Raw genomic sequence first — 17533 nt, 5'->3', positions numbered from 1 at the left:
TGTAAAATTTAAAATTTAGGTTTACAAATTTATCTTAATTTCTAAAAATATTTGAATAATAAAATATAAAATATTTCTTGTAGATTTTAATTAATTAAAAATTTATAAATTACTTTCGATCCAGTCAAATAATTTTTTTTATATTTTAAAATATTTTTAATAAAATATTCCAGTTAAAAAATATAAATTGTCTAATCATAAAAAATTATTAAAAGTATTTTTTTACAAAATTAAAAACATTTAAATATTTATAGTTATAAAAAAAAATATTTTTATATTATTACTTTTATATTTATTTTGTTATAAGTAATACTATTATTATATAAAAAAATTATTATAAATAATTATATTATTATTATTATTATTATTATTTTACAATTATAATTTTATTATTGTAATTAATTATTCTTATTAATATCATTAAATATTTTTATAATATAAATTTATTTAATACTTAAATTTTGAATTTTTTAAAATATTATTTTATTTTATTTTTATTATATATAATTATATATTATATTATAATATAAAATAAAATATTATAATACATCATCGCATAGATTATGTAATCCATTATACGTTATAATAATATAATCTATTATGTTATATGTATAATTGATTATATGTTATAGTATAACGTATTATTGATTATAGTTTTTTTTAATTTTTTTTACGTAGTTTGTTTTTGAAAAAAAAATATATTAATGTAGTTTTTTTTCTTATTTATTTGATATTTTTTTTTGTTAATTCACGGTTATATATGTAAGGATGAGAAAGTTGTATTTTTTTTTAAACAAGACGTAGTGAACCTTGTGTGACATTAGAGTTGATTTAATGGATTTTTTTAATATTTAACATTAAAAAAATTCTATTAGTGTTTAATATTACACTAAAAAAAATATATGGACCAAAAATGGACCCTAACTATAAAAAATGGACGCAAAAGGGAATATATTGTGGGTGCGAACAACAATATGATGTTTTTTTTGCATAAGTCAAGTCTACAAGGAGATGACAAATTTTTAAGCTAGCGTGGGTTTACTCTACATTTTTCCCACACAAAATGATATTTATTTAAAAGAGCGTGTGTTTAGCTTTCGAGATGTCTACATATTTTAAAAGAAACGTGAGCTTAACCCACACAATTTTTAAATAAGCGTGGGTTGAACATTTATGTTTGTCACAAACTAGTGTGGACTAAGCCTTCAAAATATATTTTATATTATTTGCTTAAAGAAGTGTAGACTTAACCTACAAGTTTGTCACACAAAAAAGTGTAGGCTTAGCGGTCCAGTTTCAAGTTTTATTTGATTATAATTAAAAAAATATTTTTTTATTAAAATAAATTAATTTTAAAATTACATTAACTAATGTGATAAACAATAGTCTTTGACCAATAAGGTTTTTTTTTTAATTGAAAAGGTTATCCATTTTCAATAAGATTTTTGAACCAAACTTATTGTTTTTAAATGACTGAAAAAATCATCAAAACGAATAAATCTCTGTTTTTTTTTCTTGATTATTGAAAATTGTAATAGAATTTACTAGGTAAAGAATGGCAAAAATGTGGCGTCTAGCGTATGGAGTGTTGGTAAAGAAGTAGGGTATTCTCACTCCGGGCAAGAAGATGCAGTCATCAATAGTTTACATGCCTTGTCTTTTCGGAATGTTAGTGAGGGGAGGAAGCCAAGGGGGGAGTTCAGTAAGTTTTGTCAATGAAAATAATTAGTCTGAATGTTAGAGGGCTAGGAGGAACTTTGAAAAGAAGATATTTAAGCAATCTGGTAAGTAAGGAGCAGACGGATATGGTGTGTTTACATGAGACAAAATGTTCTGAGTTCAGTAGGGAGAAAGTTTGTCTTCTTTGGGGAAGTAATGAAGTTGATTGGGTTGTAAATAAAGCAAACAATAGTGTTGGTGGGATCTTGACAATTTGGAATAATAAGTTATTTCAGATGTCTAACTATGTTAATGCAAGGAATTTCTCTATTATTGAGGGTTCTTGGAAGGTTGGTAATGGGATACTTGTAACAATAGTAAATGTTTATTGCTTTGGTTCTTTACGGGAGAGGAAAGAGGTATGGGAAGAGATTAATGGGTATAGGTCAAATCAACTTTCGAAGGCTTGGTGTGTTGTTGGAGATTTTAACTCAATCAGAAGGCAAGAGGAGAGGAAGAGTATGATCTCGGAGACAGATTATTCTAGAGAAATAAAAGGTTTTAATGAGTTTATTGAAAAATCAGAATTAGTAGATATCCCGTTGGTTGGCAGGAAGTTTACGTGGTATAAACCGAATGGAATGGTGAAGAGCAGAATTGGTAGGGTTCTTGTGTCAAAAGAATGGCTCGATGCTTGGCCCCATTGTCAATAGTTCGTCCTAAATAGGTCAATTTCGGACCATTGTGCAGTTGTTCTTAAAGAAGTGTCTGTTGACTGGGGTCCGAGACCTTTTAGGTGCTTGGATGTTTGGCAAAGAGACAGTAGACTTAAAGACTTTGTGAGGAGGAAGTGGGTTAGCTATGATGTACAAGGACGTGGAATTTATATTTTCAAAGAGAAACTGAAAAGGCTTAAAGTGGATTTAAAAGTTTGGAACAAAGAGGTCTTCGGGGATGTTAACCTTGCTAGTGAGGAGTTACAAAAGAGGATTAATGTGTTAGATGCACAAGATGATGGTAGAGGCTTGGTTGAGTCTGAAAGGGAGGAAAGGAGAACTTTGTTAAAGGAGAACTTTGTTAGCTGACCTTAATAGAGCTATGTTTAAACAGGAGGCGGTTATGTTCCAGAAAGTAAGACAGAAGTGGTTGAAACATGGAGATCTTAATACAAAGTTCTTCCACTCGTCCATGAAGTGGAGAAGGGCGAGGAATGAGTTACATGGGATGTTTGTTGACGGCCGGTGGTGTGAGGATAAGGTCAAAGTTTTCTTTGAAGAGAGGTTTGCCAGAAAAGAAGGATGTCAAGTTAGGTTGGACAACGTTAGGTTCAACTCTATTTCGAAAGAAGATAATGAGTTATTGATTGCCGATTTTTCTGAAAAAGAAATTAGGGATGCGGTATGGAATTGTGATAGTTCTAAGAGTCCTAACCCTGATGGTTTTAATTTTGGGTTCTTAAAGCATTGCTGGGAAATCATTAAGTCGGATGTGGTGTCAGTAGTGAAGGATTTCACATCTAAGAGTCATTAGCCTAGAGGTTCAAACGCATCATTCCTATGTCTTGTTCCAAAAGTAGAAAACCCTCAGCAACTTGGCGAATTTAGACCTATTTCGTTGGTCAGGTGCCTATATAAGATCATCTCTAAAGCGTTGTCTCTACGCTTGAAAAAGGTGATTAGTAAAGTCATTGATATTAGACAGTCGACTTTCCTGGAAGGTAGGGGTTTGTTAGACTGTGTGTTAGTGGCGAATGAGGTTTTGGAAGAATATAAAAGGAAAAGGAAGAGTTGTGTTTTCTTTAAAGTTGACTACGAGAAGGCATATGACTCGGTAAGTTGGGATTTTCTCTATTATATGCTAGAGAGGTTGGGCTTTTGCGCTCAATGGATTCATTGGATTAAGGGGTGTTTAGAATGTGCTTCAGTCTCGGTGCTTGTGAACGGTAGTCCAACTAGGGAATTTACTCCTGGGAAGGGACTTCGTCAAGGTGATCCGTTATCACCATTTCTTTTTTTGATATTTGCGGAAGGGTTGGCTGGGGTTTCCAGGATGGCAGAAGAGAAGAGTTTGATAGACACTTTGGAGGTTGGAAGGGATAAAGTGAAGGTAAATGTGTTACAATACGCTGGCGACACTTTATTCTTTTGTAAAGCTAATACAAAAAGTGTCTTCAATATGAAGGCGATTTTACTCTGCTTTGAGCTTGTTTTTGGGCTTAAGGTCAATTTTGTGAAGAGTATTACTGGTGGGATAGGGTTGGATTAGAGCCTGCTTCAGAGTTTTGCGGCTATTCTAAATTGTAAAGTGATGGTAACTCCTTTTGTTTATTTAAGGTTGCCGATAGGAGGGTGTCACAAGCGGGGTGCGTTTTGGAGCAGGTGATAGAGAGTTCAAGGTAAACTGTCAAGGTGGAGAGCAGGTGTCTATCGTTAGCTGAGAGGATTTGCTTGTTAAAATTAGTTCTCTCCTCAATCCCGTTATTTTTTATGTCACTGTTTAAGTTACCTTCTGTGGTGGCAGAGAAGTTAGTTCGGATACAAAGGAATTTCCTTTGGGGATGGGGTTCAGATAGTAGGAAGATCGCTTGGGCCTCTTGGAAAAAGGTTTGTGAGCCTCGTGACTATGGGGGTCTAGGTATTATTGACCTAAGGTTGTTTAATTTGGCTCTATTAGGTAAGTGGATCTAGAGGTTGGGTACGGATAATGGTGGTTTGTGGAAAGAGATCCTCGTTTCTAAGTATGGTGGGTGGAAAAGCTTGAGAGAGGAAGGTAAAGTTGGTAGGGGCTCTCTTTGGTGGAAAGATTTGAAGGAGGTGTGAGCTTCAAAGGGTTGGGGAAGAAGTTTTGAAGATGGGTTTGAGTGAGAAGTTGGTGAGGGGAGGACTATCATTTTTTGGGAGGACAGTTGGTTGAGCTGTGGAGCGTTGAAGAGTATTTTCCCGAGAATTTTCTCTCTTAGTGTGGCAAAAGGTGCAAAGGTGGTTGAACTAGGGAATTGGATTGATGGTGTTTGGGTGTGACACTTTGAATGGCGTAGACCCTTTTTTAAATGGGAGAAACCTCTGGTGGAGCAGTTCTTTCAGTTATTGCAAGGGGCGAAGTTGGAATCGGGGAAGGCAAATTGCTGGATTTGGAAGGCTGGGGAGTTTCATACTTTTACGGTTAACTCAGCCTATTTTCAGGTTAGGAAGGATAGAGTTGGGGAGGTTTCTCCAGTTTACAGTAAGTTGTGGAGGTGCAAAGCTTTGCCTTCCGCTCTGGTCACTGCTTGGAGGGTGATGGAGAATAAGATTGCTACTAGGGTAAATCTGGAAAGGTGAAAGGTGGTGGTAGAGAATCTAGTGTGTGGTTTGTGTGGAAAGGTGGAAGAGTCGTCCAGTCATCTGTTTTCAGTCTGCGAGTTTACCTGGCGGGTGTGGTCTCTTTGTTTTGACTGGCTAGGAGTGTCGTTTGTTATTCACAAGGGTCCTTTGGTAAACTTCCAACAATTCAGGTTGTGTTCGGCTTCTGATGTGGTTAATGACATTTGGGGGGCGATTTGGGTTGGTGTTGTGAGTGGAATTTGGAGACATAGGAACTCGGTGACCTTCGACAGTGGTGTGGTTGATGTGCTCGAAGTATTCGCACTGGTACAGGCAAATGTTTGGTCTTGGATTTTTGCAAAGTCCTGTTGTAATTCCTTTACGTACCCCAACTGGATTTTGAACCCAGTGGATTGTATAAGGCTGGTTGTTTAATGCTTTCTCAAGTTTGGTTTGGTTGTTCCTTATTTAAGTTGGAAGGTGTTTGATGTGAATGCAACAACAAGAATACATGATTTTTTGACATTCTTAGGAGCAACTTGAGTTGGTCATGAAATGACACTTTACTTAGAATTGGATCAATGTTCAAGAACTCACCAAGACTTTGCACCAAACCAAAGCTCATATGGAAGTCCATATATTGTCAAATGGAATCAACAACAAAGAATGAAGAACAAAATTAAACAACCGAACAGAAATGAAAAGGAAAGCTACTGCACCGAACAGAAAAATGGAAACAAAGCTAGAAACACAAATTGTAATCAGTACACATGAAAGGAAACATTAGAAACTAAGAAACTACCAAATGAAAATTGAAGAAATGAAAGAAGAACACTTATAGAAAGGAGCTTGCTGGATTTTGAGACTTGGAGAAGCAATTCACGCCACTTGGAGCCTTGTTCCAAGATAAGTGAAGGAGTGCCGCCACTTGAAGCTCACCATTGCTCACAAGATAAGGCAAAGGAAGAAGAAGACTCAAGACTCACAATTTCTCTCTAAATTTGAGTATAGTCTCTCTACTTTAAATTCCAAATCTGATTTGTACAAGGGCAACACCTTTATTTATAGCCTATAAGGTGCTGAAATGCAAAGCCAAATGTGCCTCAAATGAGACTCAAATTCGGCACCAACTAGTGCATGAAGGAAGTGTGACTTTCCTTCCTAGTTTGGCACCTCCTAACTCCTATCTACACTCCCCCTAGCCTCCCTTACTACTTACACCTATTTATTACATCCGCACCCCTATTCTATAAAAGAAATAAGAAGAGCCATCTTATTATACTCTTGTCCCAAAGCTTTTGCCATGCTCCTAGTGATTCGTTGGGCTTGGGCCCCTTGTTGGGCTTGGGCTTCATGGGCTTGAGCATCCTCTACTTGGTTTCCATCAGTGTTCCTTGGTTGGAGGTTGGTAAGACACTAGCTCTTTATGTATAAGGGTTAGACCACCCCTGAAGTGGTTCCCATTTATTTATTTTTTATTGCTGATAAAAAAAATAAAAAAATTCACCATCTAGCTAATATTTTAGACCCAATTACAGTTTTTAGACCTCATATAAAAGTGGTTGAGAGACTCATAATTAATTATGTTACATATGATTAATGTGATAGAAATAGTTGGCTTACCTTGCAAGAAAGGAAATACTAAGAATCTGTTTATAAGGAGTTAGTTGTCCGTAGGGGTTGAGAATTCAATGTGAGATTTATGAGGAAGAAAGTCAAGAGTTTAAAGTTATATAAATTATTGTAATTTATATGACTTCTAAGTTAATATTTTTTAGAATCGGTATAATCTTTTTTAAGTTAATATTTTACTTTATTTTTTTAATTTTAATCTCAAGAGTAAGTTTTTATCCTTAAAAAATACGACTTAACCAAATATAACATAGCATTAGAAGGGAACTTAAATATTTAAAACATGTAAATATATATATTCTGTATAAAAATAAATATAAAAATAGTGGAACAGTACAGATTTATATTTATATTAAAACCATACAACAATAACAAGTTAATAAATTTATAATCATATATTTTATAGTTATTTATTTATTTTCATATTAAAATTATGTTCTCTCAAAAAAAATTGTTTTTTTATACTTTTACAATACAATGTATAGTTTATAAGAATATAATAATATATTATTATATTACCACATGCAGCACCTCTGTTACAACACCAAAATCTGCCATGCCAAAACCTGCTCTGAATTCCTTGGCCGAACACCCCATCCTCTACTTCTGAATCAAGAGTTGCAGAACTTACTTAAAATCATCCATCTTTGAAAACACCAACTAGCACATCCCAACAATAAACTTTTTCATTCAAATCAAATCAACTCTGACCTATACACCAAGAACTCCAAAACAATCACTCTTGTAAGAACTTATTTTTCTTTCAAATACTAACTATAAGTAATATGTTTCTCATCCAGTGTAGATGTAGATGAACTCAATTAATATGAAGTGATTTATTGTCTTATAAACAAATGTAAATGGTCTTATATATTTACATTAGTTTATTTTATAGAAATGCCCATTCTTACAGTATCTATCTTGAGATTAGTTTCTAATCCTAACCAACAAATATAAAATGACCAAAATTAAGCTTTGTACCATAAAATATGCAACTAGTATTCATCAAATCTGCACCATAAATTATGCAGCTAGAATTCAACAAATCTGCATCACTTAAGCAGTAGTTATGCAGCAAATTTGCATCAATTTTAAACATAAACCAATGGTGTCACCTTGTGCACGGATCATTTTTTAAAATCCTTGGTATTAAGACTAGCAAAAGTGTCACTCTATACCTCTATGCTTTGCTGCTTGCTAAACCATAATCTGTTCGCGGCATTAATATACCTCCAAGGTTTGCGGCTCCCGTTTTGTTTCCACTAATCACATGTGTCTTGCTGACAAGAATAAGGAATTCAACAGTTTCAACAAAGTGACCCACCAAAAAATTGAGAAACTTGTACCCTTGAAAAACTCCACAACCCTTGTTTTACCCAAACAAACACACTGACACAACACCATATATAAGGCTGATCACAAATGGAAGGTGAAGGACCATAAAGACCAAAAAGGTATTATTGGCTCCTGCCTCTCACCAAAGACTCTCTTCCATCATAAAGCCTTACCGTCCAGCAAGATAATCACAAAACATGTGATAAGGGGTAACTCCCTTACCCCAAAAAACCTTTGACTGCTTAAATCTCATTTATGCTAACCTCACTACAAAAAATCATGTATAAAGTGGCGGTTTTAATATGGCGGTTATTAATAACCGCCACAAATATCCGTATAATACGACATTTTAATAACCGTCACAATTATCCTTTAAAATATGTCATTTTGAACTGTCAGAATTCTCCTTCCATTTTTGAAAGCCTCCTTTAACTCTTTGGAAACCGAAACCTCTTTTCCCTCTCACCCCGCAAAACACTTCTCATTAAACACTCACAAAACCCTACCTCTCTTCCCTCTCTCTCTTTGTAAAATACTCTTCACAAAGCCTCTTTTCACTCTCGCCTTCACTTTCTTCGCGAAACCTAAGTTAGTTCTTCACCCTCGCCTTCACACGTCTTCACTCTTGCCTTTGCGAAACCTAAACCTAACCTCCACTGTCTGCGATTCGTTTCTTTTATTCGCCATTGCCGCCTCCTCGCAAGGATTTCAAATTTCTGTCTGCCATCGTTTGTTCAGGTTCAAAATCTATTGCTGGATTGTCTTCTAGTATAGATAATATATGTTAGGATTTGGTTAATAGATGAACTAATTAGGATTTAAATCAATTGAGCTTGAAGTATATAATGCATTAAAATCTTTGAAAACTGAGATGATAGACGAGGAAGTTTTATTATTAGATGCCCTATGACCAATTGATGCAGGAGTTAGATGTGGCAAATGTTCGTGAACTTGAAGATTTTCTTATTAATGAATGCATGTATGCACACTACAAGAAAACAACCATTTTGCGTGGGCCAAAAACTGACGCAAAAGTGAAAAAACGGACGCTTATGCGTTGGAGTATCGTCCGTTCCGCATCCGACGAAAAAAGCATGGAAGCAAATACAAATTAGCGTGGACACGCATCTTGCGTGGGCCAAGCCCACGCATAAAGGATGCAACACGCATATTGTATTAATTTAAAAATTAAGAATAAGTTACTTACTCACGCACTTAGTCTTAATATGTTTGTATCATATACATTTTCGCTAATTCTTTAAGATGATCTTATGCTTCATTTATGAGAAATACGATCTTTAAAATTATAATGGATATCAAAACAAAAATCCTAGTTCATTTAGCCATTGCACACATATAAGATTTAAATTTATTTAAGTTACTAATTAAAAGTTTTATCTAACTTTTTTTTTCTTAAACCAAATAAAACATTTTTAGATAAAATTTATTCTCTATTTTTAAATACATCCATTACCATTTGCACTAATTAATTACTTCATCTTGAATTTGTATTCTTAAATTTATGTACATTTTATATAATATTTACAAAATTTAAATACACATTTTTTTTTTACTTTTCTTTTACTATTTTTTAATTAATTATTATTTTTCTACATGTTTTCAAATCTTTATAAACTTTTTAAGATAATTCATTTAAATAATTTCAAAATTAAAAACTTCCTCAATCTAATAAATTTAATTTAACTAATTTAGATCATAATTTAAAAAAAAATATTTATGACAATATATAAATAAAATAAATTTATAATTTATAATTTTTAAAATAATAAAATATTTTATATAACATTTAAATAATTTAAATAGATCTTTTCTTTTACTAAATTAATTTTAAATCAAACACTTAATTAATTTAATAATTTTAATTTAACTAATTTATATTAAAATTTGATAAATTAAATAATTTATTATAATATTAAAGAAATAATTTTAAAATAAATACAATAAAGAATTAAATATTAAAATATTTGTTATACATTAAATAAATTTAAATTAATAATTTTAAAATCCTAAAATATAAACATGCGTGGGCTTTGCGTGGGTTGTGGCGGACGCATATGCGTGGGCTGTGGTCGACGCATATGCGTGGGACGCAGCCGACGCATGCAGAAGACGCATATGCGTGGGCCTGGGCCGACGCAAACTGGACTGTTTTAAAAAAAAACATTATATCCATAAGTGCGTCCATTGTCATTTTTGCGTGGGTTTCTCGCCATTTTGGCCGACGATAGTAGCGTCCGAAAATGGCCCATACAGAAATTTGGAAGCTATTTGGCTGTTTTCTTGTAGTGGCAGGAATAATCCAAGGAAAGTTGGATCATTTGCATCGATGCGTCGATGCTTTGAGGTCCAATTTGCAGCCGGGAGGGACTTGAGGCCTGATCAACTTGGGAATATGATCCACACTCTCTCCATAACTGCTTATCCATTAATGTTTTCATCAAAACAACAGTTTAAGTTTTTAGCCATATATAGTTGTTGTTGTGTGCTGCACTAATCTTATGTTTGGATCTGGAGTTGTGTTAGATAAAGATTGTCATCTTACTAGACATGCAATATATCTAACATTGGAGTTAGGAGGACAATTTGTTCTACTTGGTTCAAGTCCAATGCAATATATTCAGGTTCGTGTTTTCTTTCCTTGTGGTTGAAATTTATAGGTATTCTATTGTTTTTAGAAAGGAGCTTATCAAACAGTATAGAATAAGAAGATAGTCAATAAAATGCACTATAGGTGGGATTCATGTTTTGGTGAAATAAAATAAGCACTATCCTAATCACATTATTAATTTAAGTTGTATTAATCCCTATTTCAAAAATAGGGACTAGCTGGTCCGATTGGAAAACTAATTTGAAGACAGGACTTTAGTCTGGTCCGAATAAAATAAACTACAAAGCAAGGCTTAAAAAATAGTTCAAAGAACAGAAAAATCGGCAAAAAAACTAGAGTTCATAATGGGTTAATAAAAAAGGCTAGATATCATTTTGATTTCTCTTAAAGAAATGAATAATCAATGTGAAGTATTTGTCATATTTGTGTTTCTAGATGAAAATTTACCATTTTTAATATTATTTTGTATTGTTAAAACTTCGGCCTATGTAATACTTAATTTAGACTTTTGTTTGTACTTTGGATGTTAAGAACTTTCAAAATGGTATAATATTTTTAAGTTTTAGTGTCTTGAAGTTGCAATATTTAATATATTTAAATATTTATTGTTATCTTTTATTTTATAATTATAAACATTAAAAAATCATTAACTTAAAAATATTTATTTCTGGTATGAGATGTTGGAAGTGGTGCTCCATCACCTAATCAAGTAATAGGATAAGTGCTGGAAGAAAAACTGATTATAGATGTATTTTTTAATTTTAAACTTGATTAGGGAAGTATGCACTTTTAAACAATTATGTGATGTAATTTTAAACTTGATTAGGGATGTATGAACTTTTTATGTGTTTTAATTTTCAATTATGTATAAACTTTTGAACAATATTATGTGTGCTTTAACTTTCAATGAAATGAATGTATGATTATAACTTTATACATTATTTTATTTTATTATGAAAACATATTATATTTAGGTTAATTGTATAAAAAAAATTATAAAAAAAATGGTGATTAAATTTTATTTATTCATAATTAAAATTACGTCAGTTAAAAATGCCACTACTTACTTACATTATGGCGCTACAATCTTCTTCAATGAATTAAATTGCGATAGTTATAAATGACACTACTTACATATAAAAACTGTCACTACTTACACATAAAAATCGTCACTACTTACATATAAAATCGCCACTAATTACATATAAAAACTGTCACTACTTACACTATGTTTAAAGTGGCGGGTGTTGCAGCGAGTAACGTAAAACCGCCACATTAAATTTTGTAGCGGTCAGTTCTATGGCTGTTTGGAAAACCGCCACAAGCGTATATTGTGGCGGTTATAAACGTCAGTTTATACGAAAATAACCGCCACAATATACACTTTTATTTGTAGTGTCTGCTGTACACAAACCACTCATACACTGTTTTCTACTTGACAAAATGTGTATGATCCCAAATCAACACTTAGCATTCAACACAACTACCAGAGGACTTCTCCTTACTATTATTACAATAATAGATCCAGGACCCCAAATAAGGATTTGCACCATATTCAGTATCTGCCTTTAGCAAAGCACACAACACACTAACAACTTGAGTAATTCTGCTTCTAGGCCCCTGTTCAGCCCTTGTTGCTTCATCATAAACCTCCCCCACCCTTGTCATATTCAACCTTTTATCTCCACAACATAGGCTATAAATACTTATCGCATGTGGTCAAACAATTGATGTCAACACAAACTTCCTCTGCACTCACCCTCTAATATAACCTATACACTCTTTCAAAGATAAACTTTGTTGCTAAACAAATTATAGCATGCACCGACAACACACAACACAGACAACCAGGGGTACAAAACCAGAAAATCTTGTCTCTAGTCGATGCTCAATCCCCAACACTTAACATCAAGCCAAAAGCATTGATCAGAATACTAATTCAACCAACAAAACAACGAAAGAGTAATAAGATAAGAGTTTATTTTCTTCACCAAATAAAAGCACAACCAACTTCTTAATTTTAATTTTACATGTAGAACCATAATTCGAACTTTTCAGCAGCATAACAATAGCTAAACAAAATTAACACACAAAAATTTCATTCAAAGCACAATTACAGTTAACTTGAATGAAAAGAACAAACAAGAGAAGTAAATGAACAAGGAAATAAGTACCCCTTCACCTCGAACATAATAACCAACCACTTAGAAGGAAATAAGGTGTTAGAGTTAGACCTTCAAACTGAAACCACTAGGAATCAAGAACATCGTGTTAGGGCTAGAACTTCAAAAATAAAATTAAACCTTAAACTAATATAACACAAAAAGAAAGAAATCGAGAACCTATGATTGAGTATTCAACACACAAAGATTGATAAAAAAAGCAAATGCAAAACTCACGGTTTCACAGTCATGTTCCACGATCGCACGACTACTCCATTGTTGAGTACGAAGGTTCTCACGATCGCACTGCTGAATAACCTGCTTATGCGCTGCTCGCACTCGAAAATGCTCAAGCTCGCACTAAACAATGTTGGAGCTCTCAGTCGAAAATGCTAGAGCTCTCAGTTTTCACGCACAGTTTTCAAATAAAACAAAATTAATTATTTGCGTAGACTAGTGTTCACAATTTTATTATTTATTTAAATTTAATTTGAAAATGCATAACGTAGGCTTAACCTTCGAAATTTTAAGTAGTATAACGTGACCTTAACCTTCAAAATTTTAAATTTTATTATTATTTATATTTGATCAACGCAACCATTTTTTTAATTTTTTAAAAAGTTTACGTGAGTATAACCCATGCTTTCCTACACTGTATTTGAATTTTTTTAATCGTGAAAGCTTTGTTGACACTATTTAGTGTCCATAGTGCTGCCGTCATTTTTGTTTTTTGTAGATAAATGTAATTTTTCTTGTAGTGTTAAGTGGACTCTAATAATATCGATTAAGTCAACATTAACATATATATTTATTTAATTAAAAAAATTCTGATTTTTTTTAAAATTAGGTTTTCATAAATTTGGCCAAAGCTAGAGTTTTTTTTATTGAATTACTGAATAAAATAAGAAATGGAGTGAAGATTAAAGACAATGGAAAGGAGAAAAAAAAGACAAGGTATTGTGAAAAACGAAGAAGAAAAAAAAAGAAAGAAGTGGAGGAATATGGATCTCCCTCAAGGTCTCACAATATTAATCTAGGGCAATTGCTTCCTATATGTGATGATTTTTTTATCTACACACAATAGACTTTTTAATTTCAAAAATTGTCATTTATTTTAAATTGAAAATCCAAGAATTAAAATATATATTTCAGAAAAAAAATTGGAATAGATTTTTGCGTTCTGAAAATGAAATTTCATAATAAAATTGAAAAACCAAAATCTCATTTTATTAAAATAAAGAAAAATGTATTTTAGAAAACAAAATCTATTAAAAAAAATCCTAAAATGAAATTATAGAAAAAAAATTAAAATTCAGATAAGTGTTCTAGAAATAAAATCCAAAAATATATTATAAAATATCCAATTCAATATATATTTTCATCCACACACCCCTTATTTAAAACTAAACAAAAACATTTTTGTCATTTTATATAAAGCACCGGATGCAGAAAGTAATTGCCTTAGTCTAATCCATACTAAATTTGACTATCTATAAAATTCTCTTGCTACAAAGATGTAAAGATTATGAATATGGATTTAATAGAAAAAAAAAACAAATAATGATATTAACATTTAATGTACCTTTATTATAATATTTTTTAATAAATATTGTATTATAGTTTACTATTATTATTCTTGTCATTATTCAAACTTTTTCTTTTCTTATCACAAATTGTATGAGTTTTGTTCTAGCTTTTAAGGATTTAAAATTTCATAAGACAACTTAGATATGTGCAGTTCCGTAGTCAAACACTTGCTTAGGATTGCAAGATCAGCAACCATATTTTTATGTGTGACATTTGCGTCTTTCCCATTTGCAGAAAAGCTGGCATTCCCAATTTGCAAGTAATGTGCTGAAAGTTCAGAAGAAGACAATAACATAACCAGCTACATATATTACAGTATCAAAAAAAAGTTACAAATTTGTTCAATCACGGTATTTATGTGCATTGAAATGCATTAATTGACCAATTTGAGGAGGATTACGGAGGAAGGATTGAAATGGTGCAATCCCCAATGGTTGACTTGAATCTAATGACCTTCTCACAAACCAACCCCGTGAAATGCACATGGAGATAAATAGGTATCAACACTATATTTCCATTTTTCAAGTTTTCTTATAATATTCCACTGATTATGGTGATGCTTTGTGTCGTTCAATATGAAATAGTTCAAGCTTTTATATATGCAATAGTGCAACTTTTCTATAAGAAATCTGCATCTGGAAAACTTCGTCGAGCTCCCTAGTTAATCATGAAAACGACACTTCACCGTCTTATCAAAACCAAACCTACTCTGATGAAATTCATTTTGGTCTCGTCTTTATTTTGTGTCATTTCTCTCTGTGTATCAGTGCTACTCCTAGCCAAAACAAAGGTAATCATGAATAGTCTTTATTCACCACAACATGATGTGTCACAGTCTGATCCTACCACTGTTGATCATCTTGTATTTGGAATTGCCTCAACCGGAACTTCATGGCCTTGGAGGAAGCAATACACCAAGCTTTGGTGGAACAGCATACCAAATATAACAATGAGAGGATGTGTTTTCGTAGATGCCCTCCCACATGAAGAAAATGTCAGCAATGATGGTTCTCTTCCTCCTCTTTGTGTCTCTCAAAACACTTCCCAGTTTCTCTACACTTACAAGCATGGTCTACCCTCAGCAATCCGTGTGGCACGAGTTGTGAAAGAGACTGTGGCACTGAACCATTCTGGTGTTAGATGGTATGTGTTTGGGGATGATGACACCATTTTCTTCCCTCAAAATCTGCTCAAAACTCTTTCCAAATATGATCATAGGCTTTGGTACTATGTGGGGTCCAACTCAGAGATTTATGAGGGCACCCAGGTTTTTGGTTTTGGAATGGCTTTTGGTGGAGGTGGTTTTGCCATCAGTTTCTCCCTAGCGCAAGTCCTAGCCAAGGTTCTTGATTCATGCATACAAAGGTATCCGCATCTGTATGGAAGTGATTCAAGGGTGTACTCTTGCATAACTGAATTAGGCGTGGGATTAACACATGAACCAGGTTTTCATCAGGTAACAATTAGGTTGAAATGGTATATTGAACTCTGGATTGAAATGATAAATATTGTTGATGATTTTCTTCCCTTCAGTGTGCTTCTAATTAGTCCTCCATTTATTTGATTATGGAATTTGATAGGTTGATTTGCGGGGAAATATCTTTGGCCTATTGGCTGCTCATCCGTTAACTTCCTTATTGTCCCTACATCACCCAGATCACACTGATCCTATCTTTCCTAACATGTCAAGCATAACATCGCTGCAACATTTATTTGAAGCTGTTCATGTTGATCCCGAGAGGATCCTACAACAAACAGTTTGTTACGAAAAGCAGTTGTCATGGACAATTTCAGTGTCATGGGGCTATGCTGTTGAAGTGTTTCAGCACAATATGTTTTTGCCAGAGGTTCTGAGAGTGGGAAGAACATTCAGACAATGGTTGCCAGGAAATGTTTTGAGAGGAATATATAATTTCAATACAAGAGAAGTTCACCCTGATCCGTGTAAAAGAGGCACCATCTTCTATCTAGATAAAGTGTCTTCTGGGAAAGATGGTATCATGAGCAGTTACAAGAGAGATTTTCAAAATTGTTCATACGAGGCATCGATGAGTAAATTGGAAGTGATCAAAGTGGTGACAAATAAGTTAAACGACAACAAACAGGTAATCTAAATTGGACAATTTGTATTTAATAAATAGGAGCATGATTTTATATTAATTCGTAATATATAATATTACTTATAAAATGTTCTTTTGTACTAAACTGCAGACTCCAAGACGGCACTGTTGTGATGTGTTGCCCTCTAATGCTGGTAACTTGATGGAAATTGCAATCAGAGAGTGCAATTTTGAAGAACTAATTTATATGAACTGATAGAAGAAGTACATATAAAATCTTTTTAACTCAAGTGAGAATAGTGTCGACACTATCTCTTTTAACATGTTATGATTCTTTAAATTTGTGTCTATTTATATGATTATTATAAGCATTTCTTTATTGATTAGGGAGTGAGTCACGTTCAGGAGTTGATTGTTGATTATCTTCGTTAATCTTTATTAAGACATAACCTCTATCATGACCTAGGTTCGTACTTGACCAGGTCTCAAGGTGTAGTCCGGTTGTTCGAACCATTGGTCTTAGTCATGCAGATTCAATCGGTACACTTGCTTCTCAGGCTCAAAGATTATTTATTTATATATAAAATCTATTTTAAAATATTATTATTGAAATATTTCAGATAAAAAAAATATAAATTATCAAATTATAAATATTTATTAAAAGTAATTTTTTACAAAAATAAATAATATTTAATATTTACAATTACAAAAATTTAATAACAATATTTCTATTTTAATTAATATTACTATTTTTATATTTTTTTATAATTAATACTATTATTATATAAATCATCATTTTATTATAAATAATAATATTTATTATTATTATTATTATTAGTTTACAATTATAATTTTATCATTGTAATTATTTAGTCTTGTTAATATTAATAATTATTTTTATAACACAAATTTATTTAATATTTAATTTTTAAAAAATATTTTTTTATTATATATAATTATATATTGTATTATAATATATAATTGATTATATATATAACATAATTAGATATACCTTATATTATATCCAATTATCTTTATATATACTAGCGGGAACACAGGCACTGACGTGGCCTGTGTATCAAGTTTAGGCACAATCAATTGAGATAGCTTAGGCACTTATAATAGAATTGGATCAAGGTTCTATGTTTCAAGAACTCACCAAGACTT

The 17533-nt window shown here is 32.4% G+C and overlaps 1 protein-coding gene across 2 annotated transcripts; it reads left to right on the top strand.

Annotated features, from left to right (window-relative positions):
- Positions 1-14614: 14614 nt before the first annotated feature.
- LOC137835528 (uncharacterized) lies at positions 14615-16909 on the top strand. 2 transcript variants are annotated; one of them, XM_068644070.1, is made up of 4 exons: positions 14615-14803; positions 15074-15762; positions 15887-16411; positions 16518-16909. In XM_068644070.1, exons 2-4 carry the CDS (start codon positions 15103-15105, stop codon positions 16620-16622), a joined length of 1290 nt encoding a protein of 429 aa, XP_068500171.1. In that variant the 5' UTR covers positions 14615-14803; positions 15074-15102; the 3' UTR covers positions 16623-16909. The 2 variants fall into 2 exon arrangements, with proteins under 2 accessions (XP_068500171.1, XP_068500170.1); XM_068644069.1 differs by lacking the exon at positions 14615-14803 and having other exon boundaries at positions 14830-15762.
- Positions 16910-17533: the final 624 nt, after the last annotated feature.

Source organism: Phaseolus vulgaris, chromosome 5, assembly GCF_000499845.2.
Source record: "Phaseolus vulgaris cultivar G19833 chromosome 5, P. vulgaris v2.0, whole genome shotgun sequence".
Classification (NCBI taxonomy): domain Eukaryota; kingdom Viridiplantae; phylum Streptophyta; class Magnoliopsida; order Fabales; family Fabaceae; genus Phaseolus; species Phaseolus vulgaris.
This window is presented reverse-complemented; position numbering and strand designations above follow the sequence as displayed.